At 43.8% G+C, this 24,166-nt stretch overlaps 1 protein-coding gene across 8 annotated transcripts in view; it reads left to right on the top strand.

The window, feature by feature from the left end:
* Positions 1-24,166, top strand: part of MYRIP (myosin VIIA and Rab interacting protein) — a 392,721-nt gene that overhangs the window by 328,135 nt on the left and 40,420 nt on the right. For 7 of the 8 annotated variants that reach the window (XM_032345061.1, XM_032345144.1, XM_032345299.1 and 4 more), the window contains 2 exons: positions 758-1,389; positions 23,301-23,540. In XM_032345061.1, coding sequence (XP_032200952.1) covers positions 758-1,389; positions 23,301-23,540 — 872 coding nt within the window. The remainder of the gene's footprint in view (positions 1-757; positions 1,390-23,300; positions 23,541-24,166) is intronic. The other variant, XM_032345567.1, reaches the window with a different exon arrangement.

Here is a 24,166-nt window from a genome sequence, read left to right as displayed (position 1 = left end):
CTTCTCCAGGGGATGGGGGTAGGGTTGAAAGTTCTGAATTTCTAATCATGGCTTGGTCTTTCTGATGGCCAGTCCCATCTTGGAGCCGCCCAGAGTCACCCCCTTAGAATAAAAGATACTCCCGTCACCCAGGAAATTATAAGGGATTTAATTGAGGAGCCCTGTGTCAGGAACTGGGGTCAAAGACCAAATATTAACAGGAACTGGGGGCAGAGTTTGGTGCGTGTGTGCGTGTGTATGTCTTATTTCACACTGCCATCTCACAAGACCGTTGTGGGTAAGATCTCTAGGAGTGCCAAGGGCAGAGTGTGTTAACCTTGAGGGAGCCCAGGGCCAGTGACAGAGTCCTCTCTCATCCGACCAGGGACAGCCATGGCCCAAGGGGCAAAGAGCCAGACCTGAGGCTGCTAACAGTAGCTGTCCCCCCAAACCCCCGCCTTTCCAACCCAGCCATCCCAGGGCAGGAGAGGGGCCATTCTGAGATGGAGGGGACCATCCACCCAGGCAGAAATGCACTAGGAAGCCGACCTCTGAGTATCTCCTCATCCCTGGAGCGCTGGGGCCTGCAAGGCCTCAAGGGGCTTCTTGGGGACCTTTGATTCTGCCTCCTAAAGAGGTGTGCCCTTTTGGACATCCCAGAATCAGCTGCTCCCTGGGACCCCGAGCCAGCGGTGGGGAAGACGCAGAGGGCAGCCTCGTCTTGCCGTCAGTTAATAACAGCCCTGTCTGGTTTCTCCCTCCCTCCCTCCCCCCGCAGACCTGGCCGAGGTTTTGCAGAGCCCCGATGGGAATTGGGTGGTCCTGAAGGATGGTACTCTGCCGCCCACCCGCCTGCTGGCCAAACCTAAGAGTGGCACGTTCCAGGCCCTGGAGGCAGCCTCCAGCGTGGCCTCTGCCTACGACGAGATGGGCTCTGACAGCGAGGAGGACTTTGATTGGAGTGAGGCCTTGAGTACACTGTGCCCATGGCCCCGAGGCCAGCCCAGAAACCCCCAGCCTCAGCCCACACAAGCCCAGAGCTTGCACCAAGGCCCATCAGCCGCCAACTCTGGGCTCTCTCCAAACCCCGAGGCCATGTGTTCTGACTCGGAGACCTCCTCTGCAGGCTCTTGCCGGGAAGCTGGGCACCGGGCAAGACTGTCCTGGTTGCCGAGGAAGGCCCCCAGGGACCCTACAGCAGAGAAGCTGCGCCTGCAGGGAGAACTGGACGTGAACTTCAACCCCCAGGCCCCCAGCAGGGAGACCTCAGACAGCAGCGAGCCTGAAGAGGCCCCCTATGCCATGGACCAGAAGGCCAGGAGGTGGAGAAGGGCCCGCGTGGGCTCCGAGGAGCCAAGTGAGGAATTGTCTTCTTCCAACGCCCATTCCCAGGGTCTGGACATACAACAGGTAATCGGAGTGGTGTACACTTTTCAGCCGGATGTGCCCTCCTCCAAGCGGGAGTGGTGTGAAAAGGGTTAGAATTCACAGACCCAGATTCTCATCTCTGTTTGCTGCTAAGTAGCTGAGTAGCCTAGATAGCACCCGTCGCCTCTCTAGGGCTCTGTGACCTCCTCTCTGGAGACAAGAGCTTATGGCTCCAAGCGGGTTTGCAGTGTGACCCCCCCAGAGCAGTAGCAGCAGTGGGGAACGAGTTAGAATACACACTCCCAGGCCCTGCCCCACTCAAAAGCTCTGGGGATGGGGTTTAGGCAGGTGCGGTCACCAGCTCTCCTGGGGATTCTGCTGTCCTAAAGCTTGAGGGCCGCTGGCTTGGAGCTAAGGGTTTGGGGTCTAGAGACAGGCTGCCTGGCTTCAGATCCAGCCGTGTGACCTTGGGCTAGGGCTCGGTATCTTCATCTGTAAATGTAGATACTATTACCACCCACTTCAAAGGATGATGTGATGAATGAATAAGACAATGTTTATAATGAACTAAGCTTTGTCCTAGACATGGTATAGGGCTCAGTAAATATTACTTCAAGATGATAACTCAGGGCACAGTTTACTCGCATTCTGTGATTCTTTTGGTCACCTCCCATCCCCTCTCAGAATCCTCAGTGGCTCTGCCCATGAGGATTAGTTCAGGAACCTCCTTTGAGACTCTGATAAAATCTATGGACTCTCTCCGCAGAAAAATGCACCCATACACACACACACACGCTTGCATGCACTCCCACACCATTTGCTTTGAATGACCTTATAGAAACAATGGATTGCATTTGAAACTGAGAGTCTAATGGAAGACCTGGTTAGGTTCTTCTCCCTTCTGTAGGCTCACATTGCCATCAACTTGACTTTTCACACTCCTGGAGAAACCACACCCACTTCTGGAACCCTACTGCCTCTCCAATAATAGTCAGCCACCGTGCCCTGCATCCCTAGTTTGGGTCTCAGCAAAGCAGCCTCTGAGTCAAGGATTCAGGTGTAGGTTTAGGTGGAAGGAAATCCCAGGAACCCCAAGAGTGAGCCAGGGCAGTGAGAAGGGCCTATTAATGTAGGCTATAGACTACCGGGGCCGCATCCCACCAGGGACCCTCCGAGAACCATGTGGGACACACCCCCCACCTGAGAACAGGAGTCTTCATCCAGTCTCCCATCTGCCTTTGGTACAGAGTGGCCCCACCCAAGGGAGCATCAACTCCATGCACAACTGAAAAATCCTTCAGGCAAAGAAGAAGAGACAGACCCAGGTCTCAGGTGGGAAATGATCAGTGAGCCAGAAACTGTCCCCAGTGGTTGCGGGCAACTCAGGTTGCTCTCGGGGATGCAGGTGGGGACATCACCTTCGTCTGCTATGACTGCGAATGCATCAGCCGGATCCCTGATGGAGAGGCCCCCGTGGACATAGTTGTGGACTCAGAGGCCCTCAGGTCCCAGAATCAGGCATCAATCCTGCCTGAGCTGCTAATACGTAGCCTAGAAAACATCCTTTCTTTGGTCCAAGGTCTCGTGTTTTCCTCTGTAAAACCAGATCGTTACAAATTTGTCCTGTGGGGCTGTTGCAGTCCTACAGTAGAAATAGAAGCTTCCATTCAGTGATGACTCCTTGTGCTCTAGCTCAAGGGGAGGCTGTCTGACAGAGACTTTGGGTCCCTTGCCCGAAGGGATAGTCTTAAGGGCTGTCTGCCTGATTCCCTTGCCGTGCATCCACACCCACTGGCTATGTGAAGCTTCCTGTCTGTTGGGAGGTGGCTTGAAAGTTGTCTTCGGGGGTCATCTTTGCAAGGCACTGAGAGGGAGAAGACAGGGCCCGTGTTCTCTCTGCCTCCCTGACAGTGTCCTCTCCTCCCCTGTAGGTGGCAGTGGTGTTGCACTAACTTAAGTCCTCCTTCCTCTCCCTTTTCCGTTATTAAGGCAATTCTCAAAAAAAAAAAAAAAAAAATTACATGTATATACACACACACATACACATATATATACATAATATGTATATACATATATATTTTATAAGGTTAGATATATTTCAGGTTAGGTCTTATATATGTGTGTACATGTACATACAGGGATATAGATGTATTTTTAACTGTTTGCATATTTCTTAATTATATAAATAAGTGAATATAATGTTTAAAAAAGAACTGTGAACATATAGATATAGTCTCCCCCGACCACAACCTAAATCCCCACCATCTCCCCCAGAATGACTGCAGTGGTATGTATTTGTACATTCACATGTGTATAGGACATTTAGAAATACACTTCTGAAAAGGTGTCAGTATTTTCGCAGCATCATCCTCTTACTCTCCATATTCCCCTGTTGCCTGCTGTTAACAGTGAGCGACAGAAATGTCAGCGCACGTGTCCACACAGTACCTGCCAAAGATTTGCCTTGAGGTGGTTCCTGACAGGCAGTCGGAGCCGTCCATCCAGGGTGCAAGCAGTGGGCATGCACGTCCTGTAGAGAATTTTAAAACAGTAATAAGCCCAATAAAAGTCAGTCTTCTTATTAGCACCTTGCACCAGGCAGGGACTATTCTGAGCAATGTAATTTACAGTGAGCCCTTTGGTTCCTCTGTTCTTTGCTTTTCTGGATGATAATGTGGTCAGATCTAACCCTATTATTTCAAAATAAGCCTTTGTCACCAAACCATGAGTAAATAATTCATCTTTAATTTGCTGGCTTCAGATGCCCCCTTTCATATATATTAACTTTTTTTTATTCCATGAGCCCGGCTTCCTTATGCTCTCTATTTTGTTCCATGGATGCAGAAGTCCCATTTGTGTACAAAAACAATTTAATTTTAATTTTAATAACTTTGTAACATACTCTAATATCCGGTGGATGGTCTTCCCTTCACAGTTGTTTTCCACTGATGATATTTTATAAAGTGTCTTAACTTTTCTCAATCCTTTACTCACATGAATGACTTTTTACAATCTTGAAAAAAAAAATTTTAAGTTTTGATTGGATTGTTCCAAATGCATTTATCTATTTGGGAAAAATCTATGTCTTTATAATATTGTGGCTCCCCATCCAATGGTGTCATATTTGTCTCCATCAATTTAATTTCACTCAAGTTTTAGAGATTTTTTTCAAGGCCTCCTACTTTTTTTGTTTAGAGATTTTTCAATATGTTGTACATGTTGTTGATATTGTAGATGAGATCTCTTTTATCTATTATACATTCTAATTGGTTTCTGATGGTGTATAGATCACTGTTGATTTTATGTTTGTATTTTATAACTTAGCACCTAATAGATTCTTAGTCCTACTAGTCTTTGACATGATTGTCTTAGCTATTCCAGGCAGATCATCATCTTGTCCACATGGAGGACATTTTTATGGCTTTTCCCATGATTCACTCTTATTTCTCTTCCTTGTCTTAAACGGCCCTGGAGACAACCGAGGCTATACTCCGAAGCAGTAGTGACATTGGCATTCGGTCTGTGTCCGGCTGCCATCCTTAGGCACCTGCTTGCCCTGCTACATGGTCAAGTATGTTGCCTCCTCTATGTTTAGTAGATATCCTCAGAACTGAGAAGCATCTGCCTGTTCTTGGCTTCCTAAACACTTTAAATCAGAAATATGAGTTTTATCAACTGCTTTCTGCCCTCTCTTGAGAAGATAGTTTTTCTTCTGTTAATGATTGTAAATGACATTAATAGATTGCTTAGCTCTGAGATGTCTTTTCATTTGTTGCGTAAATTATATTGGGAACTGAATCCTTTCTATAAAAACTGGTTTCTGTTTGCAGGTTTCTGTGTTCATGCCATCTTGTTCAGTTTTGCCATCAGGTTATACTAATGACTTGGCAAGGATTCTCTAGTTTTTACTCTTTTTCTACAATACTTTACATGACGTGATAATTCTCTGAAAGTTTGGAAGAATTCACCTATAAAGTTATCCAGGTCTGCCCCTACTGAGAGGCAGTTTTAGAAGTGAATTTTATATGTTAGATTATGTAGAAAACATATGTATTAGAAAATATTAGAAAACAGGAAAGTAAAAGGAAACTATTACTTAATATAAAAGCAAAACAAAAACTGTTTGATTCATAAATTGAAAAGCTGACATATATATATATTTTTTTCATTATACAGAGATGATGTGGGTGAATATATAATGAATTTCCCCTCCAATGCAGTTCTTTTGCATTAGTTGCAAAAGAAACCAATGCAAACCAAATCTGGTTGGTTTGGCTTTGTTTTTGACTCTAATTTTGAGTCTTCACAGTATTGCGAGCAATAAATATGGTTTATGTGGTTTTGCTGTTGGCAATCTGTTGGGATTTCCTTTGTGACCCAATCTATGGCCAGTTTTTATGACTACTGCACACATGTGTTTGAAAAGAATACATATTCTCTGTTTGTCGAGGGCAAACTCCATGTGCACATGCACATTGTTCTGGTTGTCAGCAGGACAGACAAGGTCCTGCCCAGAAGCACACGTTCCCTCGCCTTCATGTCTGCCAGGCCTCATTTCTGTAACATCCCTACTCTTTTCTACTGTTGTCTTCATGGCTCTGTGGTTTTCTTACTTTCCGTCCCTTCTGAGTCTGGCAAGTCCCTAGGAGGCACATCAGCACAGGCTGGCAGCTCCACTCCCTGCTGCACCCATGCCCTCACCAGCCCTGATTAGCAGGTAGAGTCTGCTGAGGACAGAAGTCCTGTCACACATTCTCTTTAATTGCGTCCGCAGCCTCAGATCTCACCACACCTGTAACTTTGCACATGGAGTCTCTCTGTAATCCATTACCATGGATGGCTGAACGGGTTCTCTGACCTCTGGAACCCCGACCCCCAATGTCTACTGGTAGGATGACGTCTGTAGGTCAGAATTAATTTCCCTCCAAAGCCCTGAAGCCTGTATTTTACCACCTCCTGCCTTGGCATGAAGAACAGACACCTGAAGACAGCCTAATTTTTCCTTTCTGTATAATGGCTTTCTCTTCTCTCCGACATTTGTTTGATTTGCTGTTACCTTTAAAGCGCAAACCTTTTTCCAGAAGGGTGGTGTGCTCTCATTTCATACCCTTGCACGTAAGACAGTGAGCTCTTCTCTGCACACTCAGGTATTTTCTCAACTCAGGAGTGTTTCCTTCTGTCATTTTGATTCTGACTTCTTCCAGGCCACCATAGTGCTTACGTTGAATCTCGATCTCTGTCATCCATGTCTATGATCTTCTCTCCCTGTTTTCCCCTTCTCCGATCTCGTCCTCCACCTTCTAGACGTCCTTTCCAGTTTCGTCCTCCCGTCACCCATCTGTGTTCCTAGGATTAGTTCTGCGATTACCATTGTCAGATGTGGGCTCCAGCCCTACTGCTGTGCTTCCAGTGTTGCTGCAGTCTTTTGTCTCAACAGTCTCACGGTTCATCGCATGCCACAGCCTTGCTTAGTCTGAGTGCTTCTCCCTCATAATTTTCCATATCTCTTCATTGACATTCTGTATTGTTATGCCCTAATGAAAGCACAAAATCACTATCGGACATTGTGTCTTGCTTGTTAGTAAAATTAGTAAAACATGATGCCTTCAAGCTACCTTTGGTTTCCTTTGTTCCGCAGTATTTTTCCATAAATTCCATGTTAACTTTTTCTGTTAGTCATCCCTAAATGAGGAGAATGTTGTCTCCACCCCACTGTTGCCAATATCTAACATACTCAAACCATTTCCCCTCGGCCAGCTTGAGAGGAGCTTTTCCCTACTCTCATTATCTTGCTATATGTTTCTTTGAACAAATGGCTAAGAACCTACAACTGAAAATGCATATGTTGATTGAATGAATGAGTGAAAAAGAACAAAATTCATTCCATATTTCCACATGGTTTATAGTTCCCCCTCTCCCGCAGGGCTTTACATGTTCATGACCACATCTCCTAGAATGCAACATCATTCCATGACGAGTTCTTCCCTCTGCCCTCCTGAATATTTTGGGCAGATACATTTTCTAAGTGGTTATAAAACTAGGAGGAAGAGAGAGTTGGGAGTAGGGCTTGATTTTTGTTTTATTTTATTGTGAGCATTTATCTCACATTCTGAACCAGGGTTTGAGGTTGGGAGAACACTGGGGGGATGGGGGCGTGAAGGTGGGGGTGGGCAGCAATGATCCTGACTACTTAGGAGAGGGAAAGAGTTGACCAGTCTCCAAAAATTTTTTTTTCTTTTCTTTTTTTTTTTTTTTTTTCCAATTCATTGGCATGGGCTTTGTACTTAGTGAAAAATTGTCCCCATCCATTTACTAGTAACAAGCTGACTTCCATTCTTTCTTGGTTATATAAGTTTTCACCTTTTTCTGTATCTTCCCACACCATTTTGGTGGAAAATTTTGGAGAGGTTGTAGAGTGACGTTTGCCAGATGTCATTTTAAAATGGAAACCTGCTAATTAATTTTTCGTTGATTGAGACATCAGGATGGCAGGAGGCAGCTATTTCAGTTTCCTCTGACGTTTCATTTTTTGTAGTACTCATTAGTGCAACTTGTTTCCTTGAGGTAAATTTGCCCCTTGGTCTAGAAAGCAAGGTCCTAATTACTCTTAAAAGATGTCTGTTCTAAGAATCTTGCCACATTGGGAAGCTACTAAATCTTTATAACTAACAATCTGTAAATATTTTTGTATTTCGTGTGTTTATACCCTGCTGCAGAAAGAATTTAAAGTGGTTTTCATAAATATAAACATAAGAGAATAAAATGAAAACATGAGAAAAGCAGGACAAAGGGAAAATCAGGATGGGAGAAATAAATGAAACTAAGAGTAACGTTAGTTCATAATATGGATGCAATGAGGTCCTAATTACAAGCTAACAATGCCCAAAATTTGGCTCTGTGCTTTCTAGAAGACGATGGGAAGAGAATGATATGAGCAGCTTGCTGAGTCATGGAAACCATATTACAATGCTAAATCTGTTCCTTAAAGGATGCTGCTCTTGGAGCTGAGATCCATGAGAAATTTATCCCATGGGGCCTCGTGGAGAGAAAACAGAACCCATCACCCTCCACTATAACCTGCTTCCAATGAGCACACACGTTAGAGGCTGTTTCTCACCGTGTCACTCAGTGTGGACCAGTACATCACTGCAGGCACATCTCAATCACATCAGTCTATCAGTGGCCAATTACACTGACCTCTCCCGGTCCAGGTCACTCCAGGATTCAGTTTTGGGATATGTGAAGGAGTGGATGACTACCTCCCCAAGCCCTGGTTCATGAGAATTGTTCAGTTCTAAATTCAAGGGGATGGCCTCTGACAAGTGCCAGGAAGATCATGGCAATTGGGGGTAGTGTGGCACCCCTCATCCCATGAACACGGAGACACCCAACAGGTGCACATCCCTCTAAGGTGTGCCTAGAGAAAACCCCCAAGCAAGCTCTTCAATCTTCTTCAGTTGTATTTGAATTTCCTCCAGTATACAGATCAAAGAGTGGTAATCCCTGCATCCCACACCAAATTCTTCACATTGATTTTCAAATCTTTTTAGGCATGGGACTTTGCCTGAAATGAAAATTTAAGGAGAAGAAAATAATTTGGCTGGAAGCTGAACCACTCTGAGACAAGGCCGCCCTCCACCCTTGCCCCTTCCTCCCACCTACACAGCAGCCTAGGCAAGTACTGATAATAACCCAGAAACAGTTTCGAGCAGGTATGACCCATACCCCCTAAACAAAAGAAAAGTCTTAGTGGGGTATCTGTCAAGGGACTCCCTCTGAGCATGAGGAGTGCTAGGTGTGCCCTCCAAGACAGTTGCAGAAAATAGGTCTGGAAAACAAGGAGATGCTTGCTGAGTAATGGTGATTCTTAAATATTTTTGAGTCATAGACCCTATTGAGAACCTGAGGAACACAAACTCTTCTCCCCAGTGTGTGTGTGGGGGGGGGGGTGCATGCATAAACACAAGGCTTACATACAATGTCAAGGAGTTTTTGGAGCAGCAACTTCCCTGAGTTTCCACAGACTCTGGGTTAGAAGCCCTGTTGTACGGGATTTTTAACCAGGAGCCATCAGAGTAATTAAAAGTGATGACATTAGTTCTGCAATAGTTCAATTATTGTTGAACTATTATTGTTTTGGGGCAGATACTAAATACCAGGGCTCCCTATCAGTTTAGGCCTTTACTTATTTGTGGCAATCAAACCACGTTTGATCTGTGAATAAAATGTTGAATTCTCTATCCCAACTCAGTTCACTCAAAATGGATAGCAAGTCTTTAGGAACCCACAAAAAGAAGGGGATCTGGAACACCCCTCCGTCCCTCTACCCCAATCCCCGCCCTGAATGCCATCACTTTTAGGAGACTCTTCCTGAGAGTTCTGAATCGTGTGCTGGCATTAAGGTCCAGGTCCTGAACTGCCATCAAAATCCAAAGGTCTACACCCAGTTTCGGTGCAGAGTCAAAGGAACAAACAAAGATGAAATCCGCCCTTAATCTGCTTCATTCCTTAACCGATTTCTCTACAAAACGATAGACCAGTTGTGGTCAGCATGAAAATAATTGTGTCTCAAATATCTGTTCCTCATGTAAATATCGACCTGAGCAGGCCAGGCTGGTGATTTTCTAGATATTTTATATGGGGCTACCACAACTCTGGGGAACGAGTACAGTCTCTGTCAGATAGAAGGTGATAAAGAGAAAAAATATGGATGAGCTGCAGAGCCCATTAGTCAGATACGATGTTTTGTTCTGGGAGAGGGAGGTGTGCCCCAGATGAGATTAAGTTTTTGTCTGTTTGTTTTTAAATCAATTTTATAATCTGAAAGACTCGGAAAACAGCCTGGGATCCACACCAGGACAACTGACCTGTAATTGTAAAAGCTAAAAATAAACCTTCTTGATCGATATCTAGGTGCTAAGTTTTCACGACTTCCTTTAACCAAAGGCAGAGCTCACATCTGCCCTCTGGGCGGTTCCACGGGCCAAACTCAGGCCCTTCTTTGTGAAGGGGCTCTCACGGAGGCAGGAGGAAATGGATTGTAATATTAAATTTGCTAAGATTCCAGGTGACATGTTCCCATTTCCACCATGTTAGCTAACCGAGGATTTGGTATGTGTCTGTGTATACGTGACTGCTCTTATCATACCAGTTATGAGAAAAATAAATGTCTTCATCACCACAGCACAGCCTGTGAATAAAACTAGTTTTAGGTTAATAGTGATACACTAGGAGAGGACAAACCTCTGTGTGAAGGCACCAGAGACAGAAATCGTCTGCGTCCTCAGAAAAAACAGGTCAGCAGGAAAGTCAGCCAAGCCCGAGGCTCATCCTCTCTTCTCCGGCTTCAGCACAACTCCGTCAAGACATTTGCAAGTAAAACATGCATGTGGCACAGACGGTACTACCAGGGCTGGGTAACCCGTAAGTCAGGGCTCTTCTCTGAAGTTCACTAAAATATCTAAAAGCAAGCTGCAGAAATTCTGCTTTTTAGGTCAGGTTTGGTATTTTTCATCAACAGAAACAAGGAGAACCACCAGGACATGAGGATATAGTCCACGAAGTCTGATATGTAACATTTGAAAGTCATCCTGTAGCTGGGCCTTTTTTTTAAAAGGTGGAGAAAATGCTGAGCCTCCCACTGCTCCCTCAAATGACCCAGCAGATGAAAGACAGGCTTTGTGGGGGGAAAAAAAAAGATTTCTAGGACCAGGGTTGCTCAGTCTAGAAGACATTGACAGGGCTCCCTTCAAACATGTGGAGAATTTTGTTAAAGATGATGGGGAGGCATAATAAGCGAGAAATTGCTTTAAATTAAAACAGGCAGGATTTCAGGGTGCATAAGGTCAGATCACAAGGGTGAATGAAGGTAAAGACAGTCAGTCCTCTAAGGAAATCTGCAGGTACCAGAAAGCTTTGAAAAAAAAATTATCTTCTCCCTCATTGAAACTTCCACTTGAGAAGGGATTAAATCATTTTCCTGTCCAGTTCTGTCCCTACACCATGGTTCTACTATCTTCCTCTCCTAATGAGCCTGATTTAATCTGGAGCATCTGGCCTTGTCTTGTAAGAATGGGAAGAGCTTGGCCTTTGCTCGACCCCACGCTGGTCACGTGACCTTGGACAGCTTCCTCAAGCCCAGCGTCCTTGTGGATACAGCGAGAACTACCAGGCCACTTGAATAAGATCTGGCGTGTCTTGTGCCCAGTGCAGTACTCATCCACACTAATGTGCTCAGCTCTGAGAACCGTCCAGGCCTGGCCCCCACTCACATCCGCATCACCTCCATGTGCTTCCCTTTCTGTGTTTCCCCAAACTTGAGAATCCCCAGATTCCTCAGGAATCGGTCAGAGGATACCTGGCTCAAAACCTAAGATCCATGGAGGTCAGGTTGTCAACACTCTGTTGCCCTGGTGACTGAGATGATGCCTTCTTTCCAGATGATCAATGAAAGGAAAACCAAAATTTAAAAATTATTATAAATAGGGACTTGCAGACCACTGAGAATAGATCAGCAGACTCTTGTTTAAGAAACTGGCCTAGCTTATCTTAATGAGTATTCCGTCACTAGGTGTTTTAAACTATACTTTCTTATTTAGCCTGGGTCTCCAGTTCCACATGCTACAGTGACAGGTACAAGGAAGAGGGGATGGTTTGTCCTTCTGTAACTGCCATACCCTTCCTCTTCCACCTCCTCAGTCTGCAGAGCCAGCAGCAATATAAACTAGCCAATCCAGGAACTCTAAGCCTCTTCTGATTTCAACATCTTTATCTCTTTAAAATCATCTTTCCTCTTCTAGGTAAATAATCAGCCCTTTAACCCCTCCACTTCCTCCATGTTTGCCATCTAGGGGTACCTCAGGGGAGCCTGTGGTGTCCTTGCGGCTGCAGGGCCATCTGAGGGCTGAGATGGGTCCTTGCAGGTCTTCTTAGTGATGGGGTGCCTGTTCATGAAGTTGTTCCTGCCCTGCTATCATCCCAAAGCCTGAGAACCTGTGGTCTATTCCCTGTGTACAAGGTCAGAACCCGGTCCTTCTCCCTCAGGCCCCATTGTGGCTGTCACTCTCATTCCCCACCAGACCCAGGGCCCTGACTGTCTAGCCCCAAGGCAGCCCTTCCCTCCCACTGTAAGAGTCCCTGGGACTCTTAGAAGCCTGCTTCTGGATATTCTCTGCTTCACAGAGGAGGTGAGGGGACCCGGAGCCCTTCAGGTCTGCCTCTGAAGCCTTTCCTCAGGGTCTGAGTCAACTCTGCTATAGCTGTCCCAAATTATTAGGGGCTAAAGGGCCAGAGACCACAGACAGCCTATGAAGCTCCTCCTCCCTGAATCCCAATTAAGGAACAAGCAAAATCCAGTGTTTGAACTTTAGAGAACCTCAGCCTCTAGAAACCTTTTCTGTCTTCCATAAAATCTGGACCATGCGGTCAGATTTGTTAAAGAGGTGAGCTGAACAATGACCCCTGATCTGTTCGTTCTGGATCTATACTCTTTTCTCTAGGGTAAAATGCTTAGGCTTAGCTAAGAAAATGAAGAGGCAAGGGAATGCAGTTTTAATGGGAACTGAAAAACATGAGTTTCTTGTTTTCAAAATAATGTCCCCTTCTATAGACTAATGCCAGTCTGTAAAGTGGGGGCATTGAGACAAAGCACCAGTGGGCAGAAAATTCTGATTTTCAACCAATTATGGAAAATGTTTTCTGCCCAGATACACATATTGCTGATAGTTACCCAGCTTGATTTTTCTCTTTTTCCTGTCACAAAAGTTTCTTAGAATTTCCACTGTCTTTATAACGCTCTTGGTAATCTGTTTGAGTCACTGCCTAACACTTTCATAGTCAAGGTTCCTTTGAAGTACAAGAGAACATTCTTCAGGCTGGAGATTCTGCAGATCCTCATATTCTCTACATGCTGGGTCCAGGTTCCCAACAGACCCTGGAAAACACCTGCCCTTCTCCCTCTTCCTCTGAATTCAGCTGGAAGTCTGCCACCCTGTAATCAAGTAACATGTACTTATCTATTGTTGTCTCACCAGGAAGTAAATTGTGTGTTCTTTTCAATGCTTCTTAGCCCTTTGGGGGCATAGGTGCCAGTGAAAATCTAATGAAAGCCAGGACCCCTCCCCCTAGAAAAGTATGCATGTAAAATCAAAGTCTGCACACAGTATCAAGGATCCACAGAGGCCAACCACAGACCCCCATTAGCTAAGACCCCAACTGAACATCTACTGCCCAGCTCTCATGGAGACTGACATGAAAATCAGTACATGGGGAAAGCATGTAAGTTTATAACATGGAGTAGGGATGGCTTGATCCTTTGTAGGATCCATTTCTTTGAAGATATATTTGTTGATGTACTTGATAAATATTACAGGGCCAAATACTACTTAGTAAGCTTTGAAGCTGTGGCGGCTTTGATAAGGATGCTTCCATCTTTGTTCATGGTATCACCTCTCCTGGTGTCGGATCCCAGTGCGTATGCCTACAGTGTTTATTGAACTCCAGGGCCATCATTTAGCATTCGTACAATTCTCAACACTCAGATAAAACTTGACATATAAATCCTGATCATCTCTAGGAGTTCATTCTTGAAGAGTTCACTCAGCTGTCACCTTTTCTTCTTTCTCTCCCAACAACATAAATCCAACCAACCAGGTGAGGGTTCCCCATGATCCCATCAAATGCTCATGTGTGTGCCTGACACACAGTGTGTCAAGATGGTGTCTCTCCATCACACTGTGAATGCCGCCAGAGCAGGAGGGTTGTCACTCCCACCTGTGAGCTCCAGTGGCCAGCACAGGCCCAGCACATAGTAGGCACTCAGTGCATGTTCGCTGATTATGGACTGAATCACCATTGACCCAAGTCTTCAAAGGTTCTTAGAAGGTAAAGAAAGAGGCCAAAGCTAAAGCAAAGTAGGGGGACGCCTGGGTGGCTCAGTGGGTTAAGCCGCTGCCTTCGGCTCGGGTCGTGATCTCAGGGTCCTGGGATCGAGTCCCGCATTGGGCTCTCTGCTCAGCGGGGAGCCTGCTTCCCTCTCTCTCTCTCTGCCTGCCTCTCCATCTACTTGTGATTTCTCTCTGTCAAATAAATAAATAAAATCTTTTAAAAAAAAGAAAAGAAAAGAAAGCAAAGTAGGAGTTAAGATGAATTGATATTTCAGTGTGTTCAATCTGTTGAGTGAGCTGATTAAGAGAAGGTTCCCAAGTGTGGGTCTGTGGCCAGTTGCTGACTTCTGGGCTAGTTTAATGTGCAGACACATGGTGGCAGTGAGATCATCTGGTAGACAAGCTCAGCGACTTAGGCTCATCCTTAACCCTCTGCAGTCTGACCCAGGCCCATTTTCTCCTCACTTGCAAGCCCTACATTGCCCATTTCTGGGCCTTATTGTTCTAGCTATACCAAGCAGTCTCATGTACCCTGGGTCTTACTGGTCCTGCTATTTCCTCATCAAGAAGGTCTGGCCCCACGTCTACATATTAAAACTTCCCTCATCTTTCAAGAGTCTGTTCAGAGATCATTCTTCCCATTGAGATTCCCTGTGTCCCCAGACAAAAGAACCCTCCTTCTCTCAAGTATTCTGGGAGCACAGATCACCTCTTGTAAGACCCTCATCACAGATTCTTGCTCAGGACCAGAGAAACAGTCATTTCCAGTGGACTCTTTATTTTATCAACCTAGGAGCTCTTCTTTTTCACTTCTGCATCATCTGTATCCATCTACTGACCTTTATATAGACAGCTGCCTTTAACATTTGTCCAGTTACAACGGTGTCAAGTAAATTTGATGCACAAACAACATAAAGGATCAAAGAATCTGTCTCACATTTTTTTAGCACAAGATGATCCAGATTCTTGAGACAAAACGTTACATGATGAAGTCCTTCCTGTTGAATGACGAATTGAATGAAAATACCATATTTCCTTTTTTTTTTAATTTTTTATTTTTTATAAACATATATTTTTATCCCCAGGGGTACAGGTCTGTGAATCACCAGGTTTACACACTTCACAGCACTCACCAAAGCACATACCCTCCCCAATGTCCATAATCCCACCCCCTTCTCCCAAACCCCCTCCCCCCAGCAACCCTCAGTTTGTTTTGTGAGATTAAGAGTCACTTATGGTTTGTCTCCCTCCCAATCCCATCTTGTTTCATTGATTCTTCTCCTACCCACTTAAGCCCCCATGTTGCATCACCACTTCCTCATATCAGGGAGATCATATGATAGTTGTCTTTCTCTGCTTGACTTATTTCACTAAGCATGATATGCTCCAGTTCCATCCACATCGTCGCAAATGGCAAGATTTCATTTCTTTTGATGGCTGCATAGTATTCCATTGTGTATATATACCACATCTTCTTGATCCATTCATCTGTTGATGGACATCTAGGTTCTTTCCATAGTTTGGCTATTGTGGACATTGCTGCTATAAACATTCGGGTGCACGTGCCCCTTTGGATCACTACGTTTGTATCTTTAGGGTAAATACCCAATAGTGCAATTGCTGCGTCATAGGGAAGTTCTATTTTCAACATTCTGAGGAACCTCCATGCTGTTTTCCAGAGTGGCTGCACCAGCTTGCATTCCCACCAACAGTGTAGGAGGGTTCCCCTTTCTCCGCATCCTCACCAGCATCTGTCATTTCCTGACTTGTTGATTTTAGCCATTCTGACTGGTGTGAGGTGATATCTCATTGTGGTTTTGATTTGTATTTCCCTGATGCCGAGTGATATGGAGCACTTTTTCATGTGTCTGTTGGCCATCTGGATGTATTCTCTGCAGAAATGTCTGTTCATGTCCTCTGCCCATTTCTTGATTGGATTATTTGTTCTTTGGGTGTTGAGTTTGCTAAGTTCTTTATAGATTCTGGGCACTAGTCCTTTATCTGATATGTCATTTGCAAATATCTTCTCCCATTCTGTCAGTTGTCTTTTGATTTTGTTAACTGTTTCCTTTGCTGTGCAAAAGCTTTTGATCTTGATGAAATCCCAATAGTTCATTTTTGCCCTTGCTTCCCTTGCCTTTGACGTTGTTCCTAGGAAGTTGTTGCTGTGGCTGAGGTCGAAGAGGTTGCTGCCTGTGTTCTCCTCAAGGATTTTGATGGATTCCTTTCGCACATTGAGGTCCTTCATCCATTTTGAGTCTATTTTCGTGTGTGGTGTAAGGAAATGGTCCAATTTCATTTTTCTGCATGTGGCTGTCCAATTTTCCCAGCACCATTTATTGAAGAGGCTGTCTTTTTTCCATTGGACATTCTTCCCTGCTTTGTCGAAGATTAGTTGATTGTAGAGTTGAGGGTCTATTTCTGGGCTCTCTATTCTGTTCCATTGATCTATGTGTCTGTTTTTGTGCCAGTACCATGCTGTCTTGATGATGACAGCTTCGTAATAGAGCTTGAAGTCCGGAATTGTGATGCCACCAACGTTGGCTTTCTTTTTCAATATCCCTTTGGCTATTCGAGGTCTTTTCTGGTTCCATATAAATTTTAGAATTATTTGTTCCATTTCTTTGAAAAAGATGGATGGTACTTTGATAGGAATTGCATTAAATGTGTAGATTGCTTTAGGTAGCATAGACATTTTCATAATATTTATTCTTCCAATCCAGGAGCATGGAACATTTTTCCATTTCTTTGTGTCTTCCTCAATTTCTTTCATGAGTACTTTATAGTTTTCTGAGTATAGATTCTGTGCCTCTTTGGTTAGGTTTATTCCTAGGTATCTTATGGTTTTGGGTGCAATTGTAAATGGGATTGACTCCTTAATTTCTCTTTCTTCTGTCTTGCTGTTGGTGTAGAGAAATGCAACTGATTTCTGTGCATTGATTTTATATCCTGACACTTTACTGAATTCCTGTATAAGTTCTAGCAGTTTTGGAGTGGAGTCTTTTGGGTTTTCCACATATAGTATCATATCATCTGCGAAGAGTGATGATTTGACTTCTTCTTTGCCGATTTGGATGCCTTTAATTTCCTTTTGTTGTCTCATTGCTGAGGCTAGGACCTCTAGTACTATGTTGAATAGCAGTGGTGATAATGGACATCCCTGCCGTGTTCCTGACCTTAGCGGAAAAGCTTTCAGTTTTTCTCCATTGAGAATGATATTTGCGGTGGGTTTTTCATAGATGGCTTTGATGATATTGAGGTATGTGCTCTCTATCCCTACACTTTGAAGAGTTTTGATCAGGAAGGGATGCTGTACTTTGTCAAATGCTTTTTCAGCATCTATTGAGAGTATCATATGGTTCTTGTTCTTTCTTTTATTGATGTGTTGTATCACATTGACTGATTTGCAGATGTTGAACCAACCTTGCAGCCCTGGAATAAATCCCACTTGGTCGTGGTGAATAATCCTTTTAATGTACTGTTGAATCCTATTGGCTAGTATTTTGTTGAGTATTTTCGCATCTGTGTTCATCAAGGATATTGGTCTATAGCTCTCTTTTTTTATTGGATCCTTGTCTGGTTTTGGGATCAAGGTGATGCTGGCCTCATAAAATGAGTTTGGAAGTTTTCCTTCCATTTCTATTTTTTGGAACAGTTTCAGGAGAATAGGAATTAGTTCTTCTTTAAATGTTTGGTAGAATTCCCCCGGGAAGCCGTCTGGCCCTGGGCTTTTGTTTGTTTGGAGATTTTTAATGACTGTTTCAATCTCCTTACTGGTTATGGGTCTGTTCAGGCTTTCTATTTCTTCCTCATTCAGTTGTGGTAGTTTATATGTTTCTAGGAATGCATCCATTTCTTCCAGATTGTCAAATTTATTGGCGTAAAGTTGCTCATAGTATGTTCTTATAATAGTTTGTATTTCTTTGGTGTTAGTTGTGATCTCTCCTCTTTCATTCATGATTTTATTTATTTGGGTCCTTTCTCTTTTCTTTTTGATAAGTCGGGCCAGGGGTTTATCAATTTTATTAATTCTTTCAAAGAACCAGCTCCTAGTTTTGTTGATTTGTTCTGTTGTTTTTTTTGGTTTCTATTTCATTGATTTCTGCTCTGATCTTTATGATTTCTCTTCTCCTGCTGGGCTTAGGGTTTCTTTCTTATTCTTTCTCCAGCTCCTTTAGGTATAGGGTTAGGTTATGTACCTGAGACCTTTCTTGTTTCTTGAGAAAGGCTTGTACCGCTATATATTTTCCTCTCAGGACTGCCTTTGTTGTGTCCCACAGATTTTGAACCATTGTGTTTTCATTATCATTTGTGTCCATGATTTTTTTCAATTCTTCTTTAATTTCCCGGTTGACCCATTCATTCTTTAGAAGGATGCTGTTTAGTCTCCATGTATTTGGGTTCTTTTCAAACTTCCTTTTGTGGTTGAGTTCTAGCTTTAGAGCATTGTGGTCTGAAAATATGCAGGGAATGATCCCAATCTTTTGATAGCGGTTGAGTCCTGATTTAGGACCGAGGATGTTTTCTATTCTGGAGAATGTTCCATGTGCACTAGAGAAGAATGTGTATTCTGTTGCTTTGGGATGAAATGTTCTGAATATATCTGTGATGTCCATCTGGTCCAGTGTGTCGTTTAAGGCCTTTATTTCCTTGCTGATCTTTTGCTTGGATGATCTGTCCATTTCAGTGAGGGGAGTGTTAAAGTCCCCTACTATTATTGTATTATTGTTGATGTGTTTCTTTGATTTTGTTATTAATTGGTTTATATAGTTGGCTGCTCCCACGTTGGGGGCATAGATATTTAAAAATTGTTAAATCTTCTTGTTGGACAGACCCTTTGAGTATGATATAGTGTCCTTCCTCATCTCTTGTTATAGTCTTTGGCTTAAAATCTAATTGATCTGATATAAGGATTGCCACTCCTGCTTTCTTCTGATGTCCATTAGCATGGTAAATTCTTTTCCACTCCCTCACTTTAAATCTGGAGGTGTCTTCGGGCTTAAAATGAGTTTCTTGGAGGCAACATATAGATGGGTTTTGTTTTTTTATCCATTCTGATACCCTGTGTCTTTTGACAGGGGCATTTAGCCCATTAACATTCAGGATAACTATTGAGAGATATGAATTTAGTGCCACTGTATTGCCTGTAAGGTTACTGTTACTGTATATGGTCTCTGTTCCTTTCTGATCTACCTCTTGTAGGCTCTCTCTTTGCTTAGAGGACCCCTTTCAATATTTCCTGTAGAGCTGGTTTGGTGTTTGCAAATTCTTTCAGTTTTTGTTTGTCCTGGAAGCTTTTAATCTCTCCTTCTATTTTCAATGATAGCCTAGCTGGATATAGTATTCTTGGCTGCATGTTTTTCTCGTTTAGTGCTCTGAAAATATCATGCCAGCTCTTTCTGCCTGCCAGGTCTCTGTGGATAAGTCAGCTGCCAATCTAATATTTTTACCATTGTATGTTACAGACTTCTTTTCCTGGGCTGCTCTCAGGATTTTCTCTTTGTCACTGAGACTTGTAAATTTTACTATTAGGTGACGGGGTGTGGGCCTATTCTTATTGATTTTGAGGGGCGTTCTCTGAACCTCCTGAATTTTGATGCTCGTTCCCTTTGCCATATTGGGGAAATTCTCCCCAATAATTCTCTCCAGTATACCTTCTGCTCCCCTCTCTCTTTCTTCTTCTTCTAGAATCCCAATTATTCTAATGTTGTTTCATCTTATGGTGTCACTTATCTCTCGAATTCTCCCCTCGTGGTCCAGTAGCTGTTTGTCCCTCTTTTGCTCAGCTTCTTTATTCTCTGTCATTTGGTCTTCTATATCACTAATTCTTTCTTCTGCCTCATTTATCCTAGCAGTGAGAGCCTCCATTTTTTATTGCAACTCATTAATAGCTTTTTTGATTTCAACTTGGTTAGATTTTAGTTCTTTTATTTCTCCAGAAAGGGCTTTTATATCTCTCGAGAGGGTTTCTCTAATATCTTCCATGCCTTTTTCGAGCCCGGCTAGAACCTTGAGAATTGTCATTCTGAACTCTAGATCTGACATATTACCAATGTCTGTATTGATTAGGTCCCTAGCCTTCGGTACTGCCTCTTGTTCTTTTTTTTGTGTTGAATTTTTCCGTCTTGTCATTTTGTCCAAATAAGAGTATATGAAGGAGCAAGTAAAATACTAAAATGGTGGCAACAACCCCAGGAAAATATGCTTTAACCAAATTAGAAGAGATCCCAAATTGTGAGGGGGGAGAAAGGGGATAAAAAAAGGTTCCAAAAGGGACGCCTGGGTGGCTCAGTTGGTTAAGCAGCTGCCTTCGGCTCAGGTCATGATCCCAGCGTCCTGGGATCGAGTCCCACATCGGGCTCCTTGCTCCGCAGGGAGCCTGCTTCTCCCTCTGACTCTGCCTTCCACTCTGTCTGCCTGTGCTCGCTCTCGCTCGCTCTCTGTCTGACAAATAAATAAATAAAATCTTTAAAAAAAAAAAAAGGTTCCAAAAGAAGAAAGAAAAAAAAAGAAAAAAGAAAAAAAAAAAGAAAGAAAAGAATTTAAAAAAAGAAAACAAATAAGAAAAATATAAAAAAGAAAATATATATATATTAGATAAACTAGTTAAAAAACGTTAAAAAAGAAAAAGGTAAAAGTTAAAAAAAAATTTTTACCAGAAGGCGAGAAAAAAAACAAAAAAAATGAAAAAGAAAAAAATTAAATTAACTGCAAGACTAAAAAAAATCACAGGGAAAAGCCATGAGTTCCATGCTTTGCTTTCTCCTCCTCTGGAATTCTGCTGCTCTCCTTGGTATTGAAACCGCACTCCTTGGTAGGTGAACTTGGTATCGGCTGGATTTCTTGTTGATCTTCTGTGGGAGGGGCCTGTTGTAGTGATTCTCAAGTGTCTTTGCCCCAGGGGGAATTGCACCGCCCTTACCAGGGGCCGGGGTGAGTAATCCGCTGGGGTTTGCTTTCAGGAGCTTTTGTTCCCTGAGCGCTTTCCGTAGAGTTCCGGAGGACGGGAATACAAATGGCGGCCTCCCGGTCTCCGGCCCGGAGAAGGCGAGAGCCCAGGGCCCCACTCGTCAGTGCGCCCTCAGAGAACAGCGCCCAGTTACTCCCATCTGCCTGACCTCCGGCCGCGCTCCGAGCTCACCTAGCCTGCGACCAGTTCAAGGTAACACCGAGCTGTGAGCTTACTGTCGGCTCTGTCTCTGTAGCTGGCTTTCCCGTTCCAATACCCGCAAGCTCTGCGACACTCAGACACCCCCGATCCTTCTGTGACCCTGCGGGACCTGAGGCCACGCTGACCCCGCGTGGGCTTCGCCCCGGTTTAGCCTCTGGAGCGATGTCCCTCAGTGGAACAGACTTTTAAAAGTCCTGATTTTGTGCGCCGTTGCTCCGCCGCTTGCCGGGAGCCGGCCCCTCCCCCGGGGTCTATCTTCCCGTCACTTTGGATTCACTTCTCCGCCGGTCCTACCTTTCAGAAAGTGGTTGTTTTTCTGTTTCCAGAATTGCTGTTCTTCTTCTCTTCGATCTGCGGATGGATTTTCAGGTGTTTGCAATCTTTAGATAAGCTATCTAGCTGATCTCCGGCTAGCTGAAGCAGTCTCAGCCTGCTACTTCTCCGCCATCTTGACTCCTCCCCTCACCATATTTCCTTTTGTCCTTATAAACAGTTTACTCTTGAGTTTGAGAAAACTCACCTTCAGACACTGTCATCTGAAGGCTTGTACTTATACAATCAACTTACTGTCATTGTTAGAGTCTAAAGAGTTGTTCTCCTTCTCTTTGAGTTCATCTTCTGAGTCATCTAATAATTGTGAAATGTTGTTCTCTGTCACTTTTCTTCTCTGCAAATATGAAAAATTCTAAATTCTCAACTGTATGCAATGAGCTAAAAGCAGACTCAAAATAAATGATGATTTATTTGGTTACTGAATCATCCCTCCAGGCCATTCCATTCTTCTGTTTTATTACTTTGGTTTCTTTTAGCATAATTGGGAATAATTGATGAGTAATGATGAAAGATAATTCCCAGGATGATGAAAGAGCAAGATATTTCAAAAGATAGGAGAAATAAGATCACAAAGATGTCATCGTGCATCATAGATTTGTAAAAGGGTCCAATGAACCCACATAGTAATTACAAAATAGAACGAGTTTTATTTTATTTTCAAAAAATAAGTAAATTTTCTCTGTGTTCTTTGGAAACCCTTCAAAAAGGAGTGAAAGCAATGAAATATCAAGCCTTTTAAATAGACAGAGCAACTCAAAGAGGAAACTCAAAAACTAAAGTTGGGTCTAATGGACCCTAATGGTATACTGAGAGTTATTGTGTTAAATTCCATACACGTCTGTCCAACTTAAAGTTAAGGATAGATTGAGAGTCACCATCTCCCTGTCATCCTGAAGTTCCCCAGGCCAAGTCAGGGATCTACTCCTGTAAGAAACTTCGGAGGTGTTCACCAAATGGAATAGTAGGAGCCGAGGGTGTCGTTATTAAGCTGGGACTGTAATTATCAAGGGAATGCCATCCATTATTGCCTACCTAAGTGCAAGGACCTCACACCATCTCAAAATCTTTGCCCTTATCCTATAATACCATTTATCCACTCTGTCCCTTTTAGCTGGGCAACTGCTATGCTTTAAACAGCACTTCCACTTTGAACATCACTTCCACAAGGAAGCTTTCCCGAACTTTCAGGCCTGCCATTAACTGCCCCTTAATGGGCTATTAGAACTACCATGTCACCTCCACCTGAGGGCTGCCAACCAGGTGTGCTCAGCCTTGTACCATCAGCACAAGGCGGGTACTCAGTAAGCATCTTGTAAATGAAAAACAATGAATTCAAACATGTTTCTGAGTACAGATGCTTACCTGCCTGACCCCTGGAACAGAGTGTTAAGGTGCACCTGTTTGAGAAAGTAAAAGTGAAAAATAAAAACTCACATGTAGAGACAGTAGATCAAGTTAAGAGAGCTTGGTTTTCCTAGACTGTCCTTTCCTGGGGTTGATTGGGAACAAACAAATCTGATTATGGCAGAGGAGTCCTCAGCTCATGCTTCTGGCTTGCATTTAAGGTGTCAGGTGATTTGTCAGAGACTGACCTCAGCAATGAACCTCGGCACCCTCGGACCAGCGTGGCCACCACTGAGGAGAAACTGAGAAACAGGCTGTACGAGTTAGCAATGAAAATGAGTGAGAAGGAGATGTCTTCGGGAGAAGATCAGGAGTCAGAGCCCAAAACGGAGTCTGAGAACCACAAGGAAAGTCTGTCCTCTGAAGACAACAGCCAGGGCGTCCAGGAAGAGCTGAAGAAGGTAAGGGCGGTGAAGCTCCATGTGTGTAGCAGTGGGGTGGGGAGGTGGGCAAAGGAAGTTCTGTATTTGCACAGAGTTGTGCTGGGCTCCCCATGAGCTGTCTCTCAAATGCCCATCCCATGCATGCAGGAGAGCCCCAGAAACCCCGCTGATTCGAGCTAAGTGGTTCAATCCAGAAGAGGGCCTCGTGGGTCCCAGGCCTCCGAGACCTGTCCTGTCCTTCTACTAACTATCCTTCCCAGTCTATACTGGGAACTACCCTTCAAGCCTATAATTAATGCTCACAGTCTCTCTTGCTGGTAAAGGGCCATGCTACTTCTTCCTTCCCCCGCCCTTTCCCAGAGGAACTTTGCCTGTGGGTTGAGAGCATCTCGCCATCCCCCTTTTAGTCAACAGCAGTGTTTCAGACCATGATCTTTGTGCTAAACGTGGCCTGCTATGTCATTTATCCCTGCAGTTTGCATATTTGGGCTTATCTTAGCCTCAAAATCATTTTCCAAACAAGCCTTATTTGGAATCCTGGTGTTTAAAACAGGTAAAAGCCCCCAAAACCCAACCATTTGATCTCCTATCCCAAACCACCCCCCTAACTACCCAAGGGCATTGCTAGAAAACCACAGAAGGAA

The sequence above is a fragment of the Mustela erminea genome, chromosome 1 (genome assembly GCF_009829155.1).
Source record: "Mustela erminea isolate mMusErm1 chromosome 1, mMusErm1.Pri, whole genome shotgun sequence".
In the NCBI taxonomy this organism is placed as follows: Eukaryota; Metazoa; Chordata; class Mammalia; order Carnivora; family Mustelidae; genus Mustela; species Mustela erminea.
This window is presented reverse-complemented; position numbering and strand designations above follow the sequence as displayed.